The sequence below is a fragment of the Uloborus diversus genome, chromosome 5 (genome assembly GCF_026930045.1).
Source record: "Uloborus diversus isolate 005 chromosome 5, Udiv.v.3.1, whole genome shotgun sequence".
Taxonomy (NCBI): Eukaryota; Metazoa; Arthropoda; class Arachnida; order Araneae; family Uloboridae; genus Uloborus; species Uloborus diversus.
In genome coordinates, this window is record NC_072735.1 from 132,521,260 (window position 1) to 132,538,227 (window position 16,968).

Below are 16,968 nucleotides of genomic sequence, written 5' to 3' on the forward strand. Positions count from 1 at the left end.
TCACCACCACTAGAGCTCTGCAGATTTCCTCTTCTAGTAGTGGCAGTGATGGACTTTTCATTTACGCACATGTAAATGGTAACCCCTGCAGACTGATTGTCGACACTGGAGCCAATGTGACAATCATTAGGACAGATGTGGCTCGTGAATTTGGATTGAAACTGCTGTGGACATCGCCACGCGTAAGTCTCCAGACTGTGACAGGTGACAAGATCGAGATTGACGGTAAAGTGGACTTGGAAATAGTGTTTGGGAATGCCACCTACCATCATACGGCATTCGTCGCTAATATCACGGACCCCTTCATTCTCGGATTGGACTTTTTGAAGAAATATGACTTCACTCTCGACTTCAAGACTAATGAGCTGCACTCGATGAGAGAAGACATAGCCGTTTTCCCTGCAGAAAGTGATGTAAAATCCGCTCATCAAATAATAGCCCAAACAGATTTATCGATTCCCTCAAGGTCAAAATCATTAATACCTGGCTCCCTTGAAGAAAGCAATAGTTTTCGATTTGGACTCATTGAATACCCTAACCTAAGCAATAGCCTAAAAGGAGTGCTGGTAGCATCTACGCTTGTGGACCTTTCTAAGGATGTAATTCCTGTGAGAGTCGCCAACGTGAGTGAAAGGCCAAGGAATATCCGAAAAGGTGAAGTGTTGGCAACTTGTACTCCAGTAAACTGCATCATTAGAAGAATCAATTCCCCCGAGACTGTGTCTTCCGAGTCCTTGACATCGAAGTTAATTGGGAGTGCGCCATTATCGAAAGATCAAAGAACTGCTGCGGAACAATTGGTGGAGGACTTCAAGCATCTGTTTTCATCTACATCGGAGGATGTGGGCCGGACGAATTTAACGCAGCATAGGATCTACACTGGAGAACACCTCCCTATTAAACAGCATCCAAGACGGCTACCGTTCGCCAAGAAGGAAGAGGTTGAGACCCTCCTGAAAGAGATGAAGGAGAACGATGTAATCGAACCGTCATCCAGTCCTTGGGCGTCTCCCATCGTCTTGGTCCGAAAGAAAGATGGCTCCACCAGATTTTGTGTCGATTACCGACGGCTGAATGAAATCACCAAGAAAGACGGTTACCCTCTTCCACGGATAGACGACACCTTGGACACTCTTTCCGGACACAAGTGCTTTTCGACCCTGGACTTGAAGAGCAGCTACTGGCAGGTTGATATACACCCTGATGACCGAGAGAAGACAGCGTTTACAACTGGACAAGGCTTATGGCAGTTCAAAGTGATGCCCTTCGGCCTCTGCAATGCACCAGCTACGTTCGAGCGTCTTATGGAGACAGTGTTAAGAGGACTTTCCTACGAATCCTGTCTGGTCTACTTAGACGATATCATCATCGTGGGACGCAGTTTCGAAGAACATCTGGCAAATCTTAGGAAGGTGCTGCAAAAGCTTAAGGAAGCCAATCTGAAGTTAAGCCCGTCCAAATGTAATTTGTTCCGCCGGGAAGTGAACTACCTTGGTCACATCATCTCTTCTGAAGGTGTACAAACCGATCCAGAAAAGGTATCTGCAGTCAAGAGTTGGAGTCGTCCCGAAGACATCCATCAGCTGCGAAGTTTCCTGGGGCTTTGCACGTACTACAGGAAGTTTGTAAAGGGTTTTTCCAACCTTGCACGACCTTTGCATAAGCTGACGGAGAGCAAGCAAAAGTTTGAATGGTCCAAAGAATGCGAAGATGCATTTCTACGACTGAAGGAGGCTTTAACATCAACGCCTATCCTCGCCTATCCTCAGCCTGAAAAATCCTTCATCCTGGACACTGATGCGAGCAACGAGGGCATCGGAGCTGTTTTATCCCAAGAAAGTGACGGAAATGAACATGTCATCGCTTACTGTAGCAAATGCTTATCAAAGTCGGAGCGAAATTACTGCGTCACCAGAAAGGAGTTACTGGCCATAGTGAAAGCTGTAGAACACTTCCATCATTACCTCTACGGCCGAAAATTTCTGCTTCGGACAGATCATGCCTCATTAACTTGGCTTTTGAACTTCAAAAATCCGGAAGGCCAGATAGCCAGATGGATACAGCGGCTCCAGGAATATGACATGGAGATCAAGCATCGAAAAGGGTTATCTCACGGTAATGCTGACGCTTTATCAAGGAGACCCTGTCCTGAGAACTGCCACTATTGTTCCCGAATCGAGAAACAGTATGGAACGACTAGCCCTACCGCCTATCAGGTGACAGTGACTCCAACATCATCAGAACCTGATCCATGGAGTGATGACCAAGTTCGAAAAGATCAACTTGAAGACCCCGACATAAAACCAATTTTAGAGTTCATGGAAAGTGACAGTAGACGCCCTAGCTGGCAGGACGTTTCCATCTTCAGTCCTGCAACAAAAAGATACTGGGCTTTATGGAACTCACTCCATTTACGGAACGGCGTGCTACACCGGAAATGGGAATCTGACGACGGCAAGACATCTAGGTGGCAGTTACTACTTCCCCGATCAAGGATTTCAGATGTTCTGAAAGAAATACATAGTAGTGCCACTGGAGGACATTTTGGTGTGTTGAAAACCCTCAATAAAGTTCGGGAGCGCTTCTTCTGAAGCAAGGCGAAGGATGACGTGGAGAAGTGGTGCCATTCTTGTGACGCCTGTGCTGCTCGTAAAGGACCGAAGAAAAGAAGCAGAGGGAAGCTACATCTGTACAACGTTGGAACTCCTTTCGAACGAATTGGGATCGACATCCTGGGTCCTCTACCAAGAACGGCTGATGGGAACAAATACATTCTTGTTTCCATCGACTACTTCACCAAATGGCCGGAAGCATATCCCATTCCAGATCAAGAGGCTACCACCGTAGCAGAGACTCTAGTCCAACATTGGATCTCGAGATACGGAACACCTTTGCAGATTCATTCCGATCAAGGGAGGAATTTCATCTCTGCTGTGTTTAAGGGCCTATGTCAAATTCTCGGAATTGAGAAAACTAGGACAACACCACTACACCCACAATCGGACGGCATGGTAGAGAGATTTAACCGCACAATCCTGAATAATCTCTCACTTATGGTCTCCAGAAATCAACAGGATTGGGACAAGAAGCTACCTTTGTTCCTGCTGGCCTACCGCAGTGCTGTCCACGAGACTACCGGATATGCCCCATCTCAGATGCTCTTCGGACGAGAGCTTCGGCTACCTTGTGATCTCGTCTTCGGTCGTCCTCCGGATGCGCCTGCATCGCCTGAGGAGTACATCCAGGATCTCCAGGCCCGGTTGGAAGACGTTCATAACTTCGCACGAGAGCGAATCAACATCGCGGCGGAGAAGATGAAGACCCGATACGACACTAGGTCTACTGGACATGAATTCAACGAAGGCGACAAGATTTGGTTATGGAATCCCATCCGACGGAAAGGTCTGTCACCCAAATTGCAGTCGCATTGGGATGGACCCTACAAAGTCCTTAACCAACTAAATGACCTCGTAGTGAGGATCCTAAAATCACCTAATGCAAAACCTAGGGTTGTACATTATGATCGGTTAGCCCCATACTATGGCCATAGTTCATGAGTATTACGTAAACAACCATGGTTGATAACATAAAAGTTGTAGATAATTTTTGCTTTTAATGTTTAGTAATATTTCTTGTTATTATTGTGTTTTCTGTATCTGTTAGTTATTATTTAATGTGTGTAATTGTGAACTTGTGATAGAAGTTTGGCACCCTTTCTGGGGATTGTACTGCCTTGGACGTGCAGTCCTTAGGAAGGGGGCAATGTTACAAATCCTGTAAATAGTAATTATTGTAGTAACGTAACCTGTAAATAGTTTCCCGTAATGAATATACAACCCCTTTTCATATGGCTAAAGTATACGACCCCTATTTCCTTTTTGTTCATTGATAAAATTTGATAACGGTCTACTACTTTACAGAAGCGTGTGGAATATTTGAGAAATTTCTTTTCGGTGTCTATATAAGCCGTTAGCGATGGATAAACAAGAGAGTTTCGATTGATATTTCGAACTGAGAGCATTTTTGCTCTGTTTATTGCGAGGCATTTCGCTGTGTTGTTTTCGTATTTGGAAGTAAATACGTGTGTAAACGTTGAGTTTACGGTGTTGTGTGATAATTGCTTAATTGCTGATGAATAATTTAGCAGTTGTTGAAGATCTTTCCTGTACATAGTGTAAATAAATTTCCTGTGCTTTTATCAAGAACTGTGTCTTCATTTCAAGAAAGTGGAAGTCGCACCGAATCCGTTACAATACAAACTGTATTTCAAAAATAGAAACAGGAAGGAAAAAGAGAGTTATTACAATTCGAAAACTCACCCATGTGACGGGAAAAGGTCCAACAAAATAAACATAATTAGTCACATCTCCTAAATGTACCAAAATATGAAGTCGGCGAATGATAAACTTACACTACAATCAATAAAGATACCTAAAGAAACAACTTTCCTATGCTGAAAAAAGTTAAGAACGTTGAATGTAAAAATTTAAAAAAAGACAGACGATAAAATAAAGGCTATGTCTGAATAGTGCAACCAATTTTAAACTAATTTAAAATAAAAATTCTAGATGGAAACGTTGTTTTAAGATTTGGACAGCAGCCAAAAAATCTCTTTTAAAAGAATTATTAGAATTTTACTTGCTCACCAATATGCAAAATGGCAACAGGAAAGAAATAATAATTCCTGAATAACGTTATGTTAATTAACGTTTTAATTAATATCTCCGCTAATTAAAGTCGCACAATTACGAGATTGGTCCTATTGTTTTCTTTGGAAAATTTCGAATTGATCGGTACCTCATTTGACTCTCGATTCACAGCGGTTCTCGAGAAGATAGATCTTCTGACAGACGCGAACAGATTTTAATATTATCGTGGATGTGTACTGAAATTGATTTCCATGAGGAAAATATCCTGATAAACCATAGATAAAAAGTCTGATCCCCCTTTAAAAATTTGCATATATGCAGTCCAGGGATCATGTCCCACTTCAGGTGGAAACCCTTCTGATATTTATTTTCGCACTCATTGTAGGACCAGCCTAGCTGGGCGCAAATCCCGTTGCTGGTTGTCACATTTGTATTTATAAGGAGGCTTTATGCTCTGGTATTTTTATTTCAAACATCTTTTTATGTTTTTTTTTCCTTTGTTGCTACAACTGTGAGAACTACATCACAATTTTACCAGATGTTATTTCAGTATTGTAGATTAGTATAACCAAGCTTGTTGATTTCGTATGTAAATTATGTTATTTTTATTTATTTTATTTTCATTATTTTACTGTTTTATTTTGTTTTTATTTTTTGTATTTTTTTCTTGATTGTGATAAAAATGCATGTTTGCTTCTACAACTCTTATTGTATATTTTCAATTTCTTTTTAATGCATCCTTCTTCATTTCATATTCTTTTTATCTGTTTGGATGTACAGTCGACTCCCGCTACAATGCGATTTGACCTATGCGAAATGGCTGTAACACAATTTTTTCATGAATAACGAATTTTAGAATAAATGCGAATTTTTCACCCACAACACGAAATTTTTTGGAAGGAAGTATCAGCTTTGTTATTGGCTACTAAATGTTGATTTCGTGAATGCTATTTCATCCCTTTAAGCATCACTGACAACCAAAGTTCCCACACCAAACTAGTCTAGTGCATCAAATAACCAGTCTCAGCATCTTTCTTTTTTTTTTTTTTTTTCATTCTAAATGTAAAAGTTGATGAAATATAATGGTGCCTTAGTGTTACTTTCATCTGAAGTTTGTGAAGATGGGAAGAAAAAAATTTTCTGATAAAAGCGTTTTAAAAAGGCTAAGATTCTCAATATGTTTGAACAACTACAAAACATCGACGGTAGCGAGATAATAAGTATGAGTGAATCTTCCATACGTACAATTAAAAGTCAAAACAAAAAGATATTCTTAAAAGTTCAGAACTTAGTTTCAATATTGAAGCTTGCACACCAGCAAAGTAAATATTATGAAAATGGAAGCTGCTCTTGTTTTGTGGATTAATAAAGAGATCAGAAAGAGGAGACATTGCCACAAATTGAAACGTTATAAAAAAAGGCGAAGCAACCGTGTTTAAAAATGTATTAGATAAGAATAACGATCTGATCATGGAGCATTAATCGTCACTCTCTTCATTTTGTAACTCTTAAATAGTGTTACAGTATCTACTGTACAGTACTATTATAGTGCCTCATTTTAATTTTACTACATGCTGTGTGTACCGTGTTGTTGTTTTTTATGTCTCTCATTCCCATTGGTCATTCATTTTGTGTATCTTAAAGTATTTCATATTGAATAACAATTTTTTATTTTTTTAAATACAGTAAAAGTTCAGTTCTTTGTGCAAGAAAATGGAGTGTATGATTGAGGAATGCTTTAGAGCAGTTTGAGGGGTGTTTATCAGTGTTTTAAAGTATTTGGTATGCTTTAAAAAATTTGTATACATATATTTCTCCACAACGTGAAATTTCGGCTTATGCGAGGAGTCTTGGAATGCATCCAAGGGCGCCCATATTGGGGGCAAAGGGGGGCTCGAGCCCCTCCCCCTTAGAAATCAGAACTTCCTTCCTTTTAGTACTTTTTTCTTTTCAAAAATAAAAACATTTCTTCTCCAGCCATTCATGAATAAGTTATTAAAAATATCAAATTTTAATGACTCTAATCTGTCCTGAAATCAGCTTTCATAGGCAAAATATCCTGCTAAACCATGGTTAAAATATCTGAGCCCCCCTCCCCCCTTACCATTTCACATATGGGCGCCCATGAACTCATCCCTCGCCTAAGTCGGGACTTGACTGTAATGTGCTTCATTTTTGTAACTGAAATAGGTCACTTGGTTCCCTATAAGTAATACAGTTGGACCTCCATATATCAAAGTAGCAAATTGCCGGAAAAAAATTCGATATATAGAAATTTCGATGTATAGAAACAATCTGCTTTTATCATAAAAATCTCCTAAAACATTAGTATTAAAGCTAATTTTCGTGTATGAAACCCAATTTCTAATTTATACGAACATCAGATTAAAAAGTTAAGAATTAAAAAAAATAACAGAAATTACACTTTTGCGCCTTTACACATCTTCATTCTTCGGCAATTCAACTTGATCCGGAACATTAGGGTATTTTCGTTTTGACAATGTGATCGAGAGAAAAGTAAAAAACCAATCTATTTTACCTGAATGATTTTTATTGAAGCTAAAAAGACTAAAAATGATAATCAACAGACAAAAGGGATAACTTGAAACTGATTTTACAGTGTTACTGGTTACAACTAAGATTTGAAATGAACTTGACGGAATTTAAGAACTCCAGAACTGAACAACGACCTATCGACACACCCCTCAACCCGAGACAAACAGTCTAAAGTGGAAAAAAATCTACGAATGTCTCAAGGAAGTTTCGATATATAGAGATTTTTTCGATATATAGAAACAATTTTTCTATGTAATGAGCATGGAAACGTGCTGAAATTTTGATACATAGAAAATTTCGATATGTGGAATTTTCGATATATGGAGGTCGGACTGTAATTTGACAAGGCCTGTTTTTGAGAATCAAGCTTTTTTTGGGGGGGGGAGGGAGTAAAACCATAGTATATTTGCTTGCAACTTAAGTTGACAATGACGTCACAATGCGCGGCAGAAAAAGAGTTAACAGACAAAACGTCATACTTACTAGCTACACCTACCTTACCTACTTTGCAAATAAGAGGAGCTCCATGGAGATCACCACCTGTCTATGAGCTGCTATTGACTGGTGCATTTGATTCAAATGGATGAAATGATACGCGGATGAATTTACTGCTTCGCTCGCAAAATTGAAAATATTTAACAATTGATAGAAATTATGACAAAAAAAAGTTATGCAAGCGTGGGTTTAACTAACTAATCCGATATCTAAAGTAAAGAGCATAATTTCACCAGAATATCGGACAGGACGCTTTCAACTATTTCCTTCACTTGGCCTCTTGAGTATTTCTCCATTGTCAAGTAAGCTTGCAGTCGAGTATAGATTCTTCACTGTTTTGCTAAACCTATTAAGAATTTAAGCCAATGCGTGTAAATTTCTAAAAATAATGAAATTCCGTTAAAAGTCCTTTCCCTGATAGATCATTCTTAATGCAGAAAAAAGAGCCTGTCTCTCGGGTCACAATATTATTCACAAATTTCATGAACTTTGTTTCTCACATTGTCTGCAGAGTTGCTCACTGATGAATATTGCAATAAAGGGGAGGGGGGACATTTGAGGAATTTGTTAGAGCATAGACAGGGGTCACTATTTATAGTAGTAGGCCTTCATAGGCAAAATTAATATTTAGTTTGGTTTTTAAGCATACTTTTGATTCTTTTTTTTTTTTGAAAAGTATGAACCAAAGTGTTATTTTTACTAACACTATAAATTGATTTCTGATAATATTTTGTAATTTCAGCTGCCATTAGTTTTTTTTTTTTTTTTTTTTTTTTTTTTTTTTGTATTGCTCTACATACATTTTAAATATTTTTAAGGTTATTGGTGGAATGACTTGGTGCATTGAAGTTTGCAATTTCGACATTGATGTTGATCTTCTTTTCCAAGAAAATCTAACAATAGGACAAAAAATGTTGAGTATTTCTTTTTTGAATGAAGGTTATTAATATGAAAATAGATTTTTATCAAGTATAAACTTGTGGAGGAAAGAATTAACAGTACATCTATAGATACTAAATTGATTTTTTGAAACTACAATATAACTTCATATAAACCAGCAGTTCCCAACCTTTTCCCTATGCGAACCCCTTCCAAACTCTGAAAGAAGGTGGCTAACCCCTTGGGTACTAGGTAATAAATAAGAAGGAGCTAACTTCTTGAGTACTAGGTAGTAAGTAAGAAGGAAAAAGAAAAAAAATGCGCGAACACACACACACACACACACACACATAGACAATAAAATTTGGGCAAATAAAGTTGCATGCTTAAATTCTGCTGATTTTTTTTTTCACTGCATAAACGTCTTTCACTCATAAAAACTTTTTGTAGTAATTAATTTTCTATACTTCCTGTGGTATTTTTGGATTGCTAACTATTGTTTCCCTTTTGCCCCCCCCCCCCCCCCCCCCCCCGCTCCAATAAAGCTCGAAGTAAATTGTAGAATATGTAATGTGAAAATTATAGCGACAAACAACAGCGTGATCTCACTTTTATGCATTTTTGACTCAACACAAGAGCAGAGCAATAGCTCTTTTTCTGGCTCAAATTAATGGTAAAGAAACTAAACACCAAAATATTTTAGATGCTTGCATATGCTCTATGCAATGTTTTCATCAAGTTTAATCAACCTTTCCGATAAAAAGCTTCTGAGGAAAAGAACACTTTCAAATTATTTCATCTGAAGACATTGTATTCATAAGTAGAAGCTTTTTCAGCATGGCTTCATGGCTATCAATTTCTATGGAAGTGCTAAAACCAGTGCTTTGTGATAACAGACTAAATTATTTTAATGTGAAATATATCAGGAAGTACGCAAATTTTTATTGACAAGAGTATCGGATTGCCAGAAACAAATATATAAACGAGCTGATGTGTGCCTCACATGACTTCCTTTTACTCCAAATTAATGTCATTTTCCCATTATTGGCATTTTTAATGTGATTCACTCTAAATATTCTTCATTCTCTAAATATCGCCAACAGTGACCAAATTGAAACCAGATTTTAAAAAAAAAGGCAAGTTGCGACAAAACTTGGCGACCAAAAGACTGGCGATATATCGCCAAGCAGGGCCAGATTTGGAAGCATGGAGGCCCCGGGGCAACAAAGGATTGGAGGCCCCTAATCAAGGTTCGAAAAGATCATCATATTTTCGAAAATATCCGATACTTTGATATATATCCGAATATTTTGATATATATGTATATATCCGATATTTTCGACCCGTGAAAGTTAGGATATTTTGTAAATTTTTTTATTGTAGGGGCCCCTTTGTTCTAGAAGCCCCGGGGCAGTAGCCCTGCCTGCTCTCCCCTAAATCCGGCCCTGTCACCAAGTGTCCCCCAAATTGTAACACCACTGTAGTTTACATCGAAATTAACAATGATTTCCTCCCAAAAAGGGGCAAAAGACCCCCTTAGAAACATCCAAATGCAACTAAAAGGGGAGGTGCGCAACTAGACCGCACTAGGAGTCTATGTAACCAATTTTAACTTTCTAGGACATACCGTTCTTGAGTTATGCAACATACATACGCACATACGTACATACACACGTCACGAGAAAACTCGTTGTAACTAACTCGGGAATCACCAAAATGGATATTTCGCGTGTCTATACGTTCTTAGGCACTTATCCACGTGTGGTTGAGTCGAAAAAAAACTCAACATTCATTCGGGGGTGAGCAAAATGGAAATTAAGTTCGATTTTTGAGTGAAAATTTTTTCGCGAATACAATACTTTTTTGTAAAAGAAAGTAAAAAAAGAGCAAAATTTGCTGAAAACCGCTTGAACATGAGACTTCATCAGAAACAGGCATGTTGAAACTCCGTCATTACAATATTTTTTTCTCGAACCTCCTGAAAAACTCTTACGAACCCCCAGTTGGGAACCGCTGGTATAAACAATACCCGGTTTAACGATTTCCTCAATTTGAGGATACATTTCATTGGTCCAAATTTGACTGCATTGAATCATTTATCTCAATGTTGATGCTCCTCTATTTAACGATTTCTTTGATTTAACGATAACTTTTTCCTGTTCCTTGACAATCGTTAATTCGAGATTATATTGTAGTTGATTAAATATTTATTTCTGTTATATATTTGATAATATCTTCAGAGATAAAACCTGTCTCAAGTCTTTTCGTATAAAGTTTGAATGTTCTCCAACATTTATTTTAAAAAAGTAGTTCCAACATTTTACCAATGGTTTTATGTATCATTTTCGAGCATTCAAAAAGTAACTCTTTTTCTCCATAAGCTCTTTTATTTACTTGTTTATAATATTTTAAAAAGTGAATTGTTTTTCCTATGCCTAGCTCACTGACTGAAAAGATAGTAGCAGTTCTTCCCAGAATGAAGTGTCCACATCGAATAGAACCTCACCAAATTCAGGGATTAGATTTTATCCATATTTTCCCTGTCATTCAGGTAACAAGTTTGATTTCAAGAGAAATTCTCTTTTTTTTTTTTAAATTATACAAAATTATACATAAGGTATTATTCTTCTTGACTTCTTTTATTGCATATTTGTTTTTCGTTTCCCAATTCACTGGTATATTGGTATACTTCAAAGTTTATTGCTTACATATAAATTCCAAACTTTTGCCTAGGCTTAAATATTATTGTGGTGCAATTATACATATTTTTCAGCTAGATTAAAATGATTAAAAAAAATTTGTCATAATTATATGCAATAGACAATTGAATTCTGCAATTTTAGTAGAATTAAGCGTTAAGTTAGAATAATTTCACAGTATTTTTAATTGTTTTCAAATCTGGATGTTCTTTAATGAGCTGTGTATCATTTGTAACTGATATGTACTTAAATATCATAGACTAATAATAAGAATAGACCGAGCTATTGCAACTCTTTTGCTTCTCATAAACCAAACCATGTGACTGGTGGATATCCTAGCAACAGCGGGCGTTGATCGTAGCAGACGATCAACGCCCGTGAGAAATAAAATAAATAGAATTTATGGAACACAGAAGAATGATCTTTTATGGAGTCCGATTTGTAAATTTGTTATTCTAAGTTGTAAATATTTTGTTAATATAGTGAGTTTTTCGTTTAGATAGCATTGTGCATTTTCTTTAGTCAATTTCAATAACTCTCTAAGCAATTAAAGATGCAAGCGCCCAAAAAGAATCGGCAAACGGTAAGATTTTTACCTGCAATTTCAATTTAAGATACCGATTAGTACATTTTTGCGTTAATGCAAAACGTTTGCGCCATTACGTTCATGCCAACGCTGACGTAGCAGTTCCAAATTAAATAAAAGTTACTGAAAACTGTGATCAAAAGCTAATTACTAATGTCAAAATAATGCATAACTAAAAAAAAATCAGTTCAATCTCTGCACCTGGAAAAAATTATAATGAAAACAAATTACGTCTTAAAATACATGTTGAGTGCCAAACTGTAGATAATGTTGCCATCTAGCAACCATGCTGCCAAAGTTTTCGCCAAGCCTTCCACTAGTCACATGATGTATCCATAAACCAATTTTTTCATCAGGAAGTCTGGGAAAGCTCGATCTACTCTTATTATTAGTCTATGATAAATATATATAATTTTTGAATTTATTTTTCTTTTTTCAAGTGGCTTGTTAAAAGAGCTATTGAAACTAGGGAAGAAATGGGTGATTATATAAGAGCTTTTTCCATTTCTCAGTTTCAAAAAAGTTATGAAATGCCTGAGGTAATTATATTTTGCTGTTGTTATTATTCCTACCCTCTAGTCTTACTTATTTATTTATTTGTATGCACCTAGAGAAATGTTAGTATTGGTAATAGAAAATCAGCTGCACAATAATGACTGCCTTATTTTTGCAGGATGTGATTTTCAAAGAAACTAAAGAGAAAATGTTAGAATCCTACCAAGACATAAAAGTAAGGTTTTTCAACATAAGTATAACTTCACTTTAACAATACCCGGTTTAAGAATTTCCTGAATTTAATGATCCCAGTTTGACTGCATTGAATGCCTATGTTCCTTAATTTAACCATATCCTTGATTTAAGGATAAGTTTTTCCAGTCCTTTGACTACCATTAAATCAGGTTTATACTGTACTTATAACTAATTTGAAATTTTTATTTGTAAAATTTACTTTTTCAATATGTAAATTTTATAAAATTTACTTTATAAGTATGAAATTGGACTTTAGTTTATTTCTTCAATAGTATTTGAAGTAAATGTCATTCATAAAATTAAAGCCAGCTGCTGTAAATAAAATTGTTACCTTGTAAAGGTGATGCGAAACAAATCTGAAATGTGTGAGAAACATGCAGTACTCTAGGATGAGTAAATATAAGCACTCTGATAGCAAGTATAAAAGGTCGTTAAAATTAATAACCCCTAAATGATACCCAAAGTTATTTTTGAAAGGAAAATCGTAAATAAGGCTTTTAATTGTTCCAGATATTCCACTTACACGTTGATTTTTTTTGGATAAACTCTTATTTGAAAAAAAAAAGAATGAGTATTTCTCGGCTTTTGAAGTGACAGAATTTATTTATGCTGTGAAAAATATTTACTGAAGAACAATTCTCTAATAACCATTGTTCATGGCAGTTTGCCCTTTTCTCTAGAGTGTGGTACAGATTATTTTAGTTTTTTACTTCAAAAGTAGCACATTTAAGATCAATCTTCCAAATAAGAGTAATTGTGTATATTTGCAGAAATATATCCTGGTTTAAGTGCTTCTAAAAATAAGAGATTACGTACTACAAAGTACTAACACTTTTGATGTTCAGGCACTGCTTGCAAACCGTAAAACATTGTCTAAACAAAGTTTTTTTCAGTATTTCATCATGCATTACTGATAGAAATAATGAAATGACTCAAATAGAGATAATTGCCAAGTGCAAACAGTTGCAGTTTAATTCTTCATATCAATTACGTAACAACATTGGTGTTTCTACAAATTTTAAGCACCTCAATTTCGTTTGGCTTGATTATGAAAAAATCAAAGTTTGCATTTTTTTAATTTCTTCAAAAACCAATTAAATAGTTTACATATTGTGAATGGTTTTTTATTCTGAACTATCGCAGGCTTGAAATAATTTAGACCATATTCGTCATAAAACTTTGGAATAAAATGGAGTCAGTGGCTACCTTTTTTGGAGAAGATACCAGACTTAGTAGTTGTCTTGATATTCCTGATAAAAAATATTTTGTCCTGATTTTCTTTATTTTGTTCCGATATTTCTGATTTTTAAGAAAATACTTATTTTATGGGATTCTTTTCCTATGCAGTTGTGCCAAAGATATACCTTTTTTTTTTTTTTGAAATGAGATTATCTTTGAAGTTTGGAAGGAACATGATAATGTGCTTCGCCGAATATTGCCATTTCGTGTTGAGGTCTCAAGATCAAAAGGAGTTTTTTAAAAGACTTACCTTCACATGGTTTGATGCAGCATAGGATTCTACATACAATGCACTAATAAATGGAAAATTGCAATTTTTGGACTTAAGTCAGTCTGGCTCTGAGGTCATATTGTGTCCTGATTTCTTTTCAAAGCCTCTACAAGCTCTGAAATATACATTTTAAGCACATAGCATGGCATAAAGTCATGCTGCAAAATCAGATAATTCTTGTCATTGCATTTAACTTAAGTACTGGAAATAGTATATAGCTCTACTTGTGAAAAGTCAAATTCTCTAATATGTTTTAAGGTGCATAGTACGTGTCTCACCGATATAAAACGCTCATTAAACTTCCTTCTTAACAGGATGTTTACAGACCGCAAAGACTTTTTCGTCATCATGCTGCTCACAAATTGAAAGGTGAAGAAGTCAGAGTGCAAACAACATTATTGGAATATGGAAAGTAAATAAACTGGTATCCTGTATCTATGAAATATCAGATAAATTTTAATTTCATCAAATAGTTTATTTTTTATTGGTGAATGTATGTAGTTTAGCATTTATTCTTTTGCTTGCTAATACATGAAAAATACATTTAAGAATTTTATATGTGGCTGTGAGAAGCAAAGGGATGCAAGTGGCAAAATTAAAAATTTGAAAATACCCAGTACGCATGGTAGGTGAACCTCTCCTCTGTCTTAGGACAAGATGTTAGCATAAAATATTATTTTATTTTATTTAGTTTTTATTCTCGGTCCACAGCCGATAATTTAAAGAAAATAATTTAAAGTTAAGTGTACCTACTTTAAGCCCAGTCTGGTAAAAGTAGAACCTGTCAACTAGTTGGTGCTAACACTTCAATCGACGATTCCCCCACGCCATAATTAATGGCGACTGTTTACTGAAACCATCGGAGATTGCATGTCTCGATGTGTCGATTCAGAAAAGTTGAGTTGTCACCTGATCGACTCGAATTAATTCCACTTGTTGACCGCACGTGCTATGGAGAGGAGTACGAATATTCGCGGTAGTGGAATATGCAAATGAGTGATGGTCGAAGTAGAAGTTAGTGTGGTGACGTCATCGAGGCATGGAATCTCATTGGTTGATAAAACATATATATTGTGGTGAGTGGCAGCGATCACTTGCTCTTCTCTCTCGTTTTTCTTCTTTCAACGATCCCCAGTGGTTGGTTCTGATAGTGAAGCCTAGTCCGGCTCACGTGTGGGGGGTTTTTCCCCGCGATGCTAGCGGGGGTTTTTGTGGTATGTGAAGTTTAATCTTCCAAGTCCTGGAATTAGTGAGTCCAGGTGAAGAACCTGTTGTGTTGTGTCCGGCCAATTAAAATGTCGGGGATGTGAGTTCCACGGGTCTACCTGTGATGTTTAGCGATCTACGTATTGTGTAATGTTGCCTGTTCAGTCCGGACATTCCTGAAGTGTGATTCGGCGGACCTTTTGTGCGTTTTCTACCTGATCCTTCGGAGTGGCAAGTGACTGCATCGACATCTTGGTGACATTTTTTCTTTATATTCTGGAACCACTTTTGTTATGATATTTTGGGGGTGTATTTTATGGGGATGTTATTCTAGTCATATTTAATAAATGTATTTTTCTGAAACATGTTTTTTGCTTGTCTCCAACTTGACATTACACGGCCAGTTAATGTTGGCTTAGTTTAAATATCTTAACTTCTGGATTTTAAACTTAACTTTAATTTATGCCAACAAAGTGGTAGCAGAGCTCGGTCGAATGTCATTTTGGTTGGAGACAAATTTGCAAAAGTTTTCAGAATAATGGAAAGGGACTATCGAAACATTAAGAAACTTAACTCCTGCAATTGGGCAACATGGTCGAAAAATATGAAAATGGTACTGATAGAAAGAGATTTATGGGAATTAACCCAAACAAAATTAGAAGAAGGTATTTCGGCAGAAATAAAGAAACGGAGGGGCCAAGCAGTGGCGATTATTTACCTCAACATAGAGGATGAGTTAAAACAACTAATAGATGATTTAGACGATCCATATGCTGTATGGACGTCATTGAAATTGAATTTTGAACCTCCGTCTTTAGCCCGTGTTGCCGGATTGTGGGAGGAGTTTTTTTCTAGCAGAATTAATGAAAAAGAAACTATTGGAATGTTCGCGGCTCGATTGAAGTGTTTGCTCCGACAGTTGGAGGAGAATGGCTATAAAATGGATGAGAAATTAAAGGGATTTCAACTAATACGTAGTTTAGATCAAAATTTTAGGGGAATAGTACAAAATATTTATAGATGGGATGAAAGTAAATTTAACTTTTCAAATGTTTTGGATGAACTTTTAGCAGAAGAGGGGAGATTAAAATTTTTAGGAAATGAAAATTTTGGAAATAGTAGTTCAAGTGTTAATGCTTTTTCAGTTCAGAATAAACACCAGACTGGGCGGAAAGTTGAAAATGTAAATAAATTTGAAACGAGAGTTTGCTTCACATGTGGGAAAAAGGGGCATATTTCGGCTCGGTGTTGGAGCAGAAAACCAACTAATCAAAATAAAGGTAATCGTAATTTTGTCAAACAAAGTAATCCCCCTAAGGCTGGAATGTTTTGCACCATCAGTAAAATATCAGGAGTGCAGGCCAACAACACAAATTTGAAGGAGGAAATACCAGTATTTTTACTGGATACAGGTGCCACGGCACATTTCTGTAAAGATAGGGACTTGTTTTGTGAATTGAGGCCTGTTAAAAATACAAAAATGGAAGTAGCTGTGGGCAATGTAAATAGTCAAGTCGAGGGGGTAGGGAAAATTGTTTTCGAAATTAAAACAGATGGTAAGCTAGTAACCATCACATTGAATGAGGTCTATTATGCTCCAACACTTAGACGAAATTTGCTTTCCGGATCCAGGATAGA

At 36.4% G+C, this 16,968-nt stretch overlaps 1 protein-coding gene across 2 annotated transcripts in view; it reads left to right on the forward strand.

Moving 5' to 3' along the window:
- LOC129221958 (coiled-coil domain-containing protein 93-like) overlaps nt 1–16,968 on the forward strand; it is a 56,228-nt gene that overhangs the window by 8,180 nt on the left and 31,080 nt on the right. For both annotated transcript variants that reach the window (XM_054856355.1, XM_054856356.1), the window contains exons 3-7: nt 8,519–8,613; nt 11,019–11,130; nt 12,305–12,403; nt 12,538–12,594; nt 14,439–14,536. In XM_054856355.1, the coding sequence (XP_054712330.1) occupies nt 8,519–8,613; nt 11,019–11,130; nt 12,305–12,403; nt 12,538–12,594; nt 14,439–14,536 (461 nt within the window). The remainder of the gene's footprint in view (nt 1–8,518; nt 8,614–11,018; nt 11,131–12,304; nt 12,404–12,537; nt 12,595–14,438; nt 14,537–16,968) is intronic.